The 12860-nt window shown below is 38.0% G+C and overlaps 1 protein-coding gene across 2 annotated transcripts in view; it reads left to right on the top strand.

The window, feature by feature from the left end:
• gpat2 (glycerol-3-phosphate acyltransferase 2, mitochondrial) overlaps positions 1-12163 on the top strand; it is a 160639-nt gene extending 148476 nt beyond the window's left edge. For both annotated transcript variants that reach the window (XM_015034343.1, XM_015034344.1), the window contains exons 20-24: positions 1315-1437; positions 7812-7932; positions 8246-8314; positions 8661-8716; positions 11783-12163. In XM_015034343.1, the coding sequence (XP_014889829.1) occupies positions 1315-1437; positions 7812-7932; positions 8246-8314; positions 8661-8716; positions 11783-11899 (486 nt within the window). In that variant the 3' untranslated portion in view covers positions 11900-12163. The remainder of the gene's footprint in view (positions 1-1314; positions 1438-7811; positions 7933-8245; positions 8315-8660; positions 8717-11782) is intronic.
• Positions 12164-12860: the final 697 nt, after the last annotated feature.

A 12860-nucleotide genomic window follows, 5' to 3' on the forward strand; every position in this document is an offset into this window, starting at 1 on the left:
TATGCAATAATTAAAACCACTGGAAAAATCAGAGAACATGATTCTCACAGTGCTGCCTGCTTCATCACTGCGTTTGTTTCATTCATGTGTTTTATATTTCATATTTGTTATAAATTAGTTTTCACTTTAAGTTTTTTTTGGCACTCCTAAAGTGTTGAAAGCAATTTTTTATGATTGTGATTGATTTGTAAAATCAACAAAAAGACTAAAGCATCTAAGGGGGGGTGAATACTTTTTATAGGCATTACATGACTGAGGTGGAAGATGAGACAACAAAGGTGTGACAGGAAAAGGAAAGAAGTTCAGTTCATTTACTCCGTAAAGACATCCATCCATCAGATATTTCTCTGTTGAAGACTGCGGTCTTTTCACCCCTCATCAAACATATTCCACATCATTCTACCAGAGCATTCTCTCCATTTATTTCCTGTTTTTTGTCTTGACTTTGAGTTGCTTTTGTGCACTTGTAAGTTTCATCCATCCCTGATGAGCTCAGAGCAGTGATGAAGGGTAAGATGGGATCGTTGAATAAGTGTGAAATAGTGACACAAGGCAGCAGCGGCGCAGCCTGCAGCTGCACACAGACCAGCACAGCTTTACGATCCTCCAGTGTCATGTGAGAAATGTCTTAATCTGCAGAATCTGAAGATGAATTTTTACATTCAGAATGCAGAGAATCTGTGAAATCTAGATGCTTTCCCTAAAAGAAAAAACTACCAAAGTAGTATAAAAATGCAAAACCTTTTTGCACAGTGCAGTGTGTCTATTAAGACTTTAAAACCTTTTGTATTTGTTCATTTATTTATTTTGCATATCTTTATTTTTAAAGGTCACACGTATTCAGACACCCAGCAGTGTTCATTAACTCTTTTCACATACATGTGCTGCATGGCTTTTGTATTTCACTCCCTTGTTAGAAAATTATAACAAGTCCAAGGCACACAGAACAGTTTTCATGAAATAAAGTTTGAAAGAAGTTATTATTAGAGTTGAGATCCAGTGATGAACTCGGCCTGTTACCTACGAGTTCATGCCCTCACCGGTAGGGTGTGCATAAGACTGTCATAAACATGAACCTGTTATGAACATGAAGGAGTCTTTATGAATGTTTACGACTGTTTTCAGAAAGTGCCATTTGGTAAATAATGACACTCTTAATGCAAAGTTGCACTGAAAGTCTGTTAAAAGTGCCAACTTTGCATTAAGAGTGTCCTTAATGTGTCATAATTATTCATGTCATGTTTGACAGTGCAGTCTTATTTACACTCCTTCAACTAAAGTGTTACTGTTTGCTCTTCGGTTTGCCTCATGCAGATTCCCTGCGACATTCACATCTGTGATTTCTGGAAGAGGGAAGGCACTCTGACCTGGACCGCCACCGACGACCCGTATCACAGCGACTCTGACTGCGAGGACCAGGACTTGCGCTCATACAAGGTAAACAAAATGGATCCCCTTTGGCTTCGTCATGTGACTCAGAGTATCATCAGGTTTGAAAATGGGACAAAGGTTTTCTGCTCATCCAGATCACTCACTGGGAGTCCGCAGTAAACTTACACATGCATGAACGCAGAATGGTGACATGAAAAGAACTTTGAAGTTTCTAAATCTCCATTACAAAAAGCTGCTACGAGGATGAATCACATATCTTGAATGTGAATTAGCAGAGTGTCGTCTTTAGACGTACTTCCTGTTGCATTCGATATTTCAAACCAAAACTAAGCAGCCGAGGTTCTTCCAGAGGGACCAAACAGCAGGAGTTTAAATATTTCAAAGTGACTTTGGGATGTTTAAGAATCATGAAAGAAGACATGATTAACTTAAAGATCGACACGTGTAGGGATCGTCACTAACGAGGCTTTCTTTTTGTTTTTTATTGCTTCTGTGCAGCATTACCATTAAAATAAGCTTTAATTTGACAAAAAATATGTATTATGCATTACATTATTGAGTTGCAGCATACAAGTTATTTAGAAATAATCTCTATAATGTGAAAACTTGAGTGAGAACCAGTTTAATCAGGATGTTTGTTGACGGCATCAAGACTGTCATAAAGTGGTTGTTGATGGTGGTGAGGATTGACGCTGAGACCCAGGTATGGTGAAGATGAAGCGTTTAATGAGAGAGACGAACACAGTCCTGGCTCAGGAAGCACGGCAGCAAACAAGCATGTAGCTAATACCGGTAGCAACTGACATGTGGTCTGGACATAGAAATAAACTACCTCAGGACTTAACAGTTCTACTGAGGGGAAAAACAAACTGACTCACAAGACGTTGCGTTAGACGATAGACAAACTAAGACAAGGACCCGACAAGAGACAAAGACAACAGGTGGGTTTAAATACACAGGGAGGGTAATCAGGTAAGTAGACACATCTGGGGAGCAATCAACAGAGAAGACGGACTCACAGGGGAAAACTAAAACACAGAAAAACCTCAAAAATAACCACACAGAAAACACAGATCATAACAGAGACATTTAGTTCCATTTTATAGCATAATTAAGTAAATATATTACCTTCAGTTATAAAAATGCTTTGTATATCAAACATGACTTAAAAAACATTTGACTTCACAATGTGACACCTTGAAATTGGGTGTCTGTCTCTTTAAGAAGCTCCTGCTTCTTGTGTCTTATGTCATTATAATTTTTTTAAAAATGACAGGTAAAAATATATGATGATGTATTTTTTTTAATCACCTCAGTCAAATTGATGGACGATAAAAAAAGTCTAGTGCGACCTCTTCCTGGCAGTACGGATTTTATTCAAAGTTTACAAAAATAAACATTTCGGCGTAGTTATCTGATACAACATGTACAATTGTGGCTTATGGACAAGTTTGGCTTGTATATATGCATTTTCTTTCTTTTTAAAGTTGGTGAGTGTGGCTTATATTCATGGTACTCATTAGTATGAATCAGTATTAGATTAATATATTTTGTCCAAGTTGACTTAAAAAGCAGGGCTGTTATTGTTGGTTAATTTTCTAGGCTAGAAAGGATAAACTATTAGTGGTGCAACAATATAAAAAATATTCTGATATTATATGTTATGTGTTTATAAATATTCTTTTACTCTGGCATTTTTTCTCTAGTTGCAGAGGCATTTTTAATAAAGTTCTAAATTTAAAGATAAGCATTTAATAGACTGAAATATTGAATTCCACTGCTGTCATTTAATCAATTAAAAAATAGAAATGTATATCAACGCTGATTGCTTCATTAAATTTAATAAACATCATATAAAGAGTAAAATGTCGGGGCATGGATGTATATTTATTTTTTCAGCTTGCTGACTGTATTTCTACAACAGATGGGTAAAACTGTGAGGCGAGTAATGAACTTGACCTACAAATGAAAAACGCCGACTCGCTGCACGCTGCAGCCTCTCTGAAAGATAACCAGCGATGGGACATGTTGGCTCCGGGTTTTTGTTGTTCGTATCGGACCATTCTGGAATACGGACCAGTAAATGGACCGCAGTCACATTGGGCTTTTATCCAATTTGCCTCCCACTCACTTATTCTCACACACAGGCGTGTTAATGTCGCCCCTCAGAGTGTTACATTTCAGAAACATTTTCCACCTCTTGTAACTACATTCAGTGCTTGTCTAAATCTAAACTTGAGTCAAGCAGACGTTTTTACTCTGAAGTTGATTTTTTCTCTCCTGCGGGCAAAACGCCATGAGTCTCGGTGCCGTCCGAGGAAGTGGCTGGTAATTAAGGTCACCTTGAAGGAGACTTTTACCAGAGAACCTGAGAACAAGCAGCTGACCTGCTGAACGACCCGCTTTCATAACTGAGCAATCACAACTCATCCGCTTCAGTTAAAATAAGTCTTCCCTTTAGTCGGATTTATGGTCTTAAACACATTTATCAGCAAACTGAAGACTGATAGGAACATGATGAACATTAAAACGACTTCCAACAGAGAGGACATCCAGAATCTGTCTTTAATCATAAAAAGTATTAAAAATCAGTCATTGTAGAAAATTGGAATCGGCAGGTAAGGCTTTTGATATATTGGTATTTAACGATCAGCCAGAAAACTGCAATCGATAACAGGTATTACTTGTTAGTATGCATGTAGGATGTTTTCAGCAACTGAAAAAGAACTAAAACCCAACCTTTAGGTTTTGTCCTGCCACAGGTGAGTCAGTGGTTCACTGCAGTTGTTCAGTAAAACCAGAACCGCCCACACCGCTACACAATGCACCGACTGACTTCATCTTTGTCCTCTGAACAAACAGCAGTTCTTTTCAAACAGCATGTTTTAACTCTATCCATCCAGCGTTTTCTCTCCTCCTAAAACCTCTCTGCTCTGCTGAACAAGTGCAACAAAACGCCTCCCTATCAAGCAACAGAAAACACTCCCTCCTCTTCCTCAGCCCGAACTCGGTTTGACTGCATAAATTCACTTCAGGTGGTCATTCTCAGCAGCTGGGCAGTAACTCAACTGTATTTGCTGAATAAAATCTGCCGTTATGAGAGTCACATTTATGATGGCCGACGGGAAACGTGTGGTGAGGGGGGACCTGCAGGGTCGGGCAAGGAACCTGTTATAACTGCTTACAGCAATGTGTGCAATAACACACTGCTGGATAAATTATTCATTATGCATTTCTGTGCTGCTGTTTTATGCTAATTTTCAACCGTTAAACTGATTCATCCTTGTAATGACCTGTAATTGACCGATGGCGGTTGTAGTTGTTGTTGTTTTGTATGATGCTTTTATTTGGTCCAAGTATTCAGCTGTTGGATGTTTTAAACGTCGCTCAGGCAGCTGCATGTCTGCCCTTGTTTACACGGCTGAACGCAACATTCCCAGCTTATTAAATACATTCTCACTCCTTTTTCAGTTCAACCAGTCTGATATGTTTTTTATTGCAGCGTCTAGTTTGTTTAGATTCTTTAAGAGATGCTTTGCCACCTTAATCTATTAATCTATTAAGTACTGAAGACATCAGCTTTCTTCCTCGTTAACACAGTTCTAATAGGGTTATTGACACATTTACACGTGATATTTGTAGCAACCCTTTTTATCCATGCATACAAAGATATTAAAACAGTTTAATCAGTGAAATTACATTTAATGCAGGGAAATGGAGATTGGCCTTGAGCAGTTTGGTTCCGTCTGTATTTTTTCCCCTTTTTACAATTCGTAGAAGAAGAGAATTTGTTGCTCGTTGTGTCTATGGGGCTCAGTGCTGCCCTCTATCGGTGAGGCACGGTACTTTCCGCCTCTCCTGACGCATTTTCACTGCACATTAATCACCAATCAGAAACACTAAATGTGTTGCACACATTCATTAACATACAGAAAATGTGTAATTAAACAAGTACATGGCGATATAAAGAGAGACAGCAGTGGACATGCGCCAAATGCCTGCTTCATTCACTTGAGATACAGCGCCCCCAGAGGTGAGGCGCAGCACTGCACTGCCTCGCCCCTATTTTCTTTCATGTATTTCAAAAGGCAGTTTTAACCATAGAAATATTGAAATAACCACTAAGAAAAACAATGTACAGAAAATTTAAGTGTTCAGATTGATATTCTTTGTAATTTACTTCTCATGGCCTTAATTTCTCTTTATCAGGACTACAGCTTATCTGCCTTCCTTGACGGCACTGAAATAGTAAACAGTACAATAAAGTACCACCACAGTTTGTTTGGGCTTATCTGAAATTATCAGTGAGGATAAATGAAAGTTTATATCTTTTTGTGTTCAATTTAAAAGTCATGTATCTCCGAGCAGAAGGCAACAACCGGTGATGGCGAAGAAGAGGGTGATTCGGGTCAGGAACCATATGTGGTTCTAATTTGGATACATATCTGATTATTTTCAAAACATCTGCAGCCTGAACGGTCATATCGCATTTTAACCAACTTTTATGACATTGTTGTGAGACATGCGTCATAATAAAAGCCAAATGCGGTAAATCCGGACATAAAAAATGGCTGAACTTTATAACTATGAAAAATGTGATCGCATCACTGCAGAACCCAACCACTCCTGGTTCTCACTAAACATCCAAACAGACGTCGCTACAGAAGCTGACGTCAATACCCGACAAAAAGACATTTCTATTAGTTCTACTTTCTTTTTATCAGCTTCCTTCCTCACCTCTCATTGATGAGTAATATAGGAAAATGTCTTGTTGGAACTAGTACATTTTTATTAATATTAAGGAATTATTTACTATAAACAAACTGCCATGTCTTGCTAAAGAGTTACTTAAGTGAACTAAGATATTTACACTAGAAACTCGACAAAAACACTTGGGTAATATTTTGTGTTTTTGGAGTTCAGTAGTTTCAGACTTTATTGTGAATCTCTTAATAACCTTCAGGGTCTTCTCCAAGAATTCAACAAGTCCATCAGCAACAGTTTTCTTTCACATAAATGACAGGTCTTTGTCATTTCACAACATGAAAGTCAGTGAGCCTGGTAAATTTCAGGAAAGTTTTTCTTTTTTTTATGTTTTTTTTTTTTTTCAACTGGAGTCACACAAACCATCAAACATGATGATGAAACTGCCTCTCAAGCGGGCTGCCCCAGGAGAGGCAGACCAAGTGTTCCCTCTGCTGCAGATTAGCCCACATCAATGCTTCCCAGAGTTCAAATAGCAGACGCATCTTAACATCAAGTGTTCAGAGAAACCCTGTGAACCAGCCCTGCATGTTCAAACCGCTGCAACACAAAGAAGAAACAAGTTACTGGGGCCAAAAAACACAAGAAGTAACATTTAACCTGGAGAAATTTAGGCATTGGTTGGACCATTTCAGATGTTGGTGGGAAACTAAATTAAACAGCTATGATGTGGACCAAGAACTCTGACTTATTGATTTGATTGATTTTCATTGTCCCTTTTGCCCAAAACGGATTTAAATCCTAAGTTATTAAAGTCAAGAAGCTAATGGAGAATTTTTACAATTAAAAAAGTTGGAGTGAGAAAAAATGCAGATGAATCATAATTTATGTAAACTTAAGGTATTCAAAAATATCCATCCATTATCTTTCACTTAATCCGGGGTCGGGTCGCGGGGTCAGCAGCCCAGCTGACCCAGACTTTCCTGTCCCGGCCGGTTGGTCCGGCTCCTCCGGGGAATCCCAGGGCGTTCCCAGGCCAGCGTGTTCAGGGCCTCCCTCTGGGTCTCCTCCCAGTGGGACGGGCCCAGAAAACCAAACCAGGGAGGCGTCCATTTTGTCCCGATGTCCCCCTCCAACAACCTAAGGGACATCAGATGTCCCAGTAGTATTGGACCGTCATAGTTTTTAGTTATTTGTGTGTTAAGAGGCATTGTTGTGCATTAATGTTTAGTAAATGCAAATTTTCTGTTTTTAAGATGATATATCTTTGTCTCTCGCTCTAGCTCTATGTTTAGAACTTTATATCTATATATCTGTCTATCTTTATATCTATTTCTGTATTTATATATTTGTCTGTTTATATATCTATCTGTATCTCTATAAATACATATAGATATTGATAGATATGTTTATAGATATATAGATCTATTTCCTGGATGCAAAGTTTCACTAGGAGTGTGAGTTTTTAAAGAGACAGAGGCCTCATTTCAAGGCATTAAATTACAAAGTCAGATTTCTTTTCAGTCACATTTGATGTAGCATTTTTATAACAACTGAAGGTAGAATTGTTGCTAATTGTGCTTTAAAATGGCACTTTGTGCCTATAAAATACACAGTACTGTCCTAATTAAATGGTAAAATTAAGTGTGGACAACAGTCTCAGACTTCCTTGTTGAAAAAAAGCTAATTAATTTTCTTTGTGCTTACTTTCCTAGATAAGTCAGCCGAAGCAGTGCCCAGAAATGCTCTTCTTCCTCTGCAGAATGCTAGCTGGACATTTGAGGGCGCTGTGCTGGACCACCAGCGCTCTGGACATGATGGACTCTCCTCTGCCTGGTACGAAACTCTGGATTTACTCTAGTTACCTGTGACAGGTTCCATGAATTATCACAACTTTAACTGACTTAGATAAAAAGGAAACATGTTGGACTTGAGGTTCAATTTTTAATCAAAGCATCGGAGTTGCTGCAGCGATCAAATTAATATTGATGCTTATCTTTCAAGCGTTTTCTTCTGCAGTGACCAGCTACACATTTACTGTATGGTAGTACGTTGCTGAAGCATAAAGAGAACATCCACCATCTGGAGGAAGTGTCAGGCCTTTGCTTTGCCAGAGTAATGCCTTGTTTTCTCGTCCTTCCTGCTACAGAAGCCGAATTTCTGTCTCAGATACATTCCCATCTCTGTGACACAGCAAATCAGAAGAAACAGCACTACGGTGAGCCGGACCCAACACACACCCACACCGAGATCCTCTGTTTCTTTGTGCCACAACTTTAAAAGCTTGTCACCTCGCCTTTTCCCACTGATTCACTGCGAGTCCTAACAAATCTGCAGAGGCCAAAGAGGAAAGCCACCGCAGCCCCCACACTCACACTCTCGCATTTCAGAAATAACACACCAGGCAGCGAGAACCTACCCAAATGGCAGCCCTCAATAATACGTAGTATAAAAATTACAGTCCCACTGGTAGAGGCTTTGTTCTGTTATCCCGACCTCATTTTCTATATTGGATATGTGCCTGTTCTTTTGATTCATGTGTGCCTTTGTGCTGTATCTCACAGAAAGCTGCTCAGAGGAGGCGGCACACACTGCAGTTAGAACACTAATAGACCTCGGGGTGAGTGACAGCCTCCCTCTCTCTCTCTGTGTGTGTGTTCGTGTGTGTGTGTAAATCTGTCGGCTGAGAATTACAGCTCCACTCAGCACTGAGGCTTCAGGTGCAATTCAACCGTCCGTTGGTTCAGACTGGGTTCATATATCGGTGCAGAAATCCTTGAAATGCTTAAATTTTGTTGTGGTGCTTTCAAGGTTTGGAGAAATGTAGGGAATCTAATTTTGTGGCTTTCTTGTTGAGTTTCTGTGTTCTCGGTTCCTACGGTTTTTAAAAGTTTGAGGAAAGCACGTAACGGGATGAGTGACGTGAAACAAATATTACATAACATTTCTTCTTCTCTTCATAATAAAATCATCACTCCTATTGAAAGACACAACTACACCGTGTTTATTTACATACTAAAGGTGAGCCATTATGCTTTCTTGAACAGGCTAGAATGAGTCTACGGTTTATACAAAATATGTTTATTACATTTTTTGCACAAAAAATAATTTTTAGATAATGAGATTTCCTTCCAGAATGAGCTGTTGTAGGGCCTCTTGTCACTTTAAATCCAGATAATCTGCTGCTGGCCACGCCCCAAACCCAGCATTTACACTGACACATGAAAATAGTTGCAAACAGATGTACACAAATGTACATCTTTGAAAAGCAGAAGTAGAGCCTTCTGTACAACCAACAAGAAGTGGTTTCTGGATGGTAAGTCAAAAACAAAACACTTGTCTTTTTAAGCAGTACAAACAGCGGCAAAACCAGCTGACCAAATGTTCTGGAGCTTAGCTTGGGTTGCTCATATTACAGAGACCAAAAACATTAATTTATTCCCAAAAAACTACTGGGTGGGGGATTTTTTAAGCAATTGGGCTGCTTTTAGAAGCAGCTGAGATGCAGATGGAAGGGAAGGATAAAAATGCGCATAAAGTGAATTTACATAATGTGAATATCTGTTAATTGACCACTTGGATACTCTGAGCTAAAGCCATTGATCAAACATGAACTAGCTCACAGTTAGTCATCAGTTTTGAATGTGATAGTCCTTAGTAAACCTAAATATAAGTGATATTGGTGTCTAATTTAAAGAAGGAAAATCAAAATTGGTGCTTTGCTTTTACTTAATTTCATAAATATAAAACATGAAGAGTGAGGGTCGTGGTTTTGTTTTCGGCTTGGTAACACTATTTGACTGACATGACGCCATCATAAACGTGACAAAATACCTGTTATGAATGTTTACGACTGTAAATAATGACACTTTTAATACAAGTTTTAATGCAACTTTGCATTAAAAGTCCATTAAAATTGTCAACGTTATAATTGAAAACCTTACATTTTGTATTTACTCAATTACCTTTAAATTGTATTTGATCATCTGAAACATTTAAGTTTGGCAAAAACAGAAAGAAGTCTGTAATGCTTTTTACATCACTCTATATGGCAGTTTCGGTTTTGTGATATAATTTAAGAATATCTTGTCTAAATAAAGGCATCCGAGTCTGGCGCTGCAGCTATGAAGGTGTATATTTAGCTAAGAATCGTTGATTTTACCGAGGGAAACGGTCTGCGTACTTGACTGAGGTTAAACAAGTAAAGAGTTATTTTTAAGGTTCTCCTCTGGTGACATTTTTCCTGTGGGTTGTGTTGATGTGAAAAACTCTCACACACGCAGCGGAGCGAGGATTAAACTCAAACTTTGATCAGAACAGATAAACTCTGCATGTTTGTTGTGAGGGATTATCACTCTGCAGCTTTCAAAGGCAATAAAAGTTGTTTACCATCCAGTCCAAGATGGAGGGTAGAGAATGTTTTTTTTATTTGTTTTTTCTTTAGCTGATGAGAATACGAGCGTCTGGCATCTCCATCTGCTGATATTTTGAAAATGGCTCCAAATGATGAGGAATCAGAGGGGCAGACTGGCTAATCTGCATCAGAGTCGACACTAAAGGAAAAAACGCTAATTGGTTTTAGAAGAAAGTGTGGAGTTATAAATCTTTATTATTCTCTGAATCAGTGTTTCTACTGTAACTTCGGAGGCTCCTTCTGTAAAAATAGAGCATCATTGACCCATATATCTGCAAAGATCCCTGGAGGCAATTATTCAGTTTACTATTGAGGTTATCAGTCACCCTGGTCTCGTCTCGTCCCTGACGTCGGACAGGCGGCGCATCGAAGAGCTGCGAGCCAAACCATAGAAGAAGAAACGCTTCTGGTGCTTAAAGAACAGAAAGGACCGCCTGACTTTTGTCTCTCTCCTTTGGCCTCATTATTTCAGTTTGCTCAGTTATTGTGTTTTTATGAGGGTTAGGGCCATGCTAAGAAAATAAAATAAAATTCGGAGAAAAAAGTCATACATACCAGAATGAAGTTGAAATATGAGGATAAAGTCATAAATTACAGCTTCATTTTGGTTTTAAGACCTTATTCTCATATTATTTAAACTTTATTCTCATAAGATAACGATTTTATTATTGAAATATTATTTTATTCTTTTATTTAGACTTTATTCTTGTAATATAATGTTATTTTCAAAATATGAAAATATGACTTTATTCTTGTAGTAGTATGACTTTATTCTCATTATTTAAACTTTTTTGTAATTATTCTCATAATACAACTTTATTTTTATATTATTTCTTTATTCTCATGACTATTTTCCTTTTATTTCCACTTTATTCTCATAATATTGACTTTATTCTCATTACTTGTTTTATTCTTGTAATACAATGACTTTGTTTTCAAAACAACTTTATTACCATATTCTTTCTACTTTATTTTGTAATACTATGACTTTATTCTTGTAATATTTCAATCATAGCAAAACAGTCGTATTTATTCTCAGTATTATGACTTTCTTATAAATTTCTCATATTTTTATTACAAATAAAATTAGGGGATTAAAGTTATTCACATAATAATGTTGTTTTTTCCATTAGAACAGTTTTTCTTCATGTTTTTAGGTACAGATTGTATTTTAACCCTGTGCAGGATTAAAAGCAGAGTGATGAATCAGAGGCTGCAGCTGGAGTGTCCTCTGACGTTTTTATTTTTACGTTCATTGTTTTTTTAATTCAGGTCCTTCTGCAGACGCGTCAGACGGGAACCGTCTTCCTCGGTGTTAGTCCTTTGTTCCAGTTGTCAGAGAACCGGGAGAAGCTGCAGCGCTTCATCTCTCAGTACCTCTACAATTAATGTTAAGTGCGCAGAATGACTCAAGGCCTCGTCTCCGCTTTGTTCTGCTGAAAAAAATCTGACCTCGTTCTGTGTAGTTGTCAGAAAAAGCCTTTGTTCTGTTAACTAAAATAGTCACTGAGTTAGAAGCAGCTGTCTTTGTTTTAATTGCATTTTATAGTTTTACTTTTAAGCCATTTCTCAGCTGGATTACGAAGAACCTGTCATCAGCTGTTCCTTACATGCAAAATGTTTTAAATAAAGAAGTTCTTGGTTCATCTTAAATTCAAGCAGCCTGAGCTCTTTAAGGGTGAACAGAAGATATTTCTCGACAAGTCTTTTTTTTTTTTTCTGAGGATCTCTCCCCCCTGAATGTAGATCATCCACGCCGAGTCAGGCCTCTGGGGAGACTCTTTGACGCAGACCTCTGGACATCAAGACGGGAGGACAATCGATTCCTCGCTTTGATGGGAGTTTTTTCTGGCGGCCGTTAATGTTTGCCGCGTTTTTACAGTCCAGAGTGAGTGGAACTGCTTTTCACCCTCAACTCGGGAACAAGCCACAGCTGTGACGTCTGAGTGACGGTGCGACTTTACCGCCACCCGGTGGCACTTCTGTGGAACTACAACCTGAAATTAATGTAGTAAATTTCTTCTTATGTGTTTAAACCTTTTTGCAGTTTTTTCAAATTAACAAGAAGAGACTTAATTTATGTTTGACATTTGAAGTGAATTCAGTTCAAAATTTGAACTAATAAATATAAAAAATATATTTTTTAGATTTGTTGGTGATATACTTTCAACATTTTGTTCTTTTAGAGCTACAAAACAATGTTTCAGAACCACTTTTTAAAAATTACATAAGCACCCCTACATTTAAATCAGGCAACAAAATATCTGCTGGCTGTTAAGAAAGTGGCATCTGAATAGAAAGTTTAGTGGAAGAAAAGAATTGTGGTAGAAAAAGGTGCATAAGTTTCAGG

This window comes from Poecilia latipinna, unplaced genomic scaffold (assembly GCF_001443285.1).
Source record: "Poecilia latipinna isolate Pla-1442-1.1 unplaced genomic scaffold, P_latipinna-1.0 Scaffold296, whole genome shotgun sequence".
NCBI classification, from domain to species: Eukaryota; Metazoa; Chordata; class Actinopteri; order Cyprinodontiformes; family Poeciliidae; genus Poecilia; species Poecilia latipinna.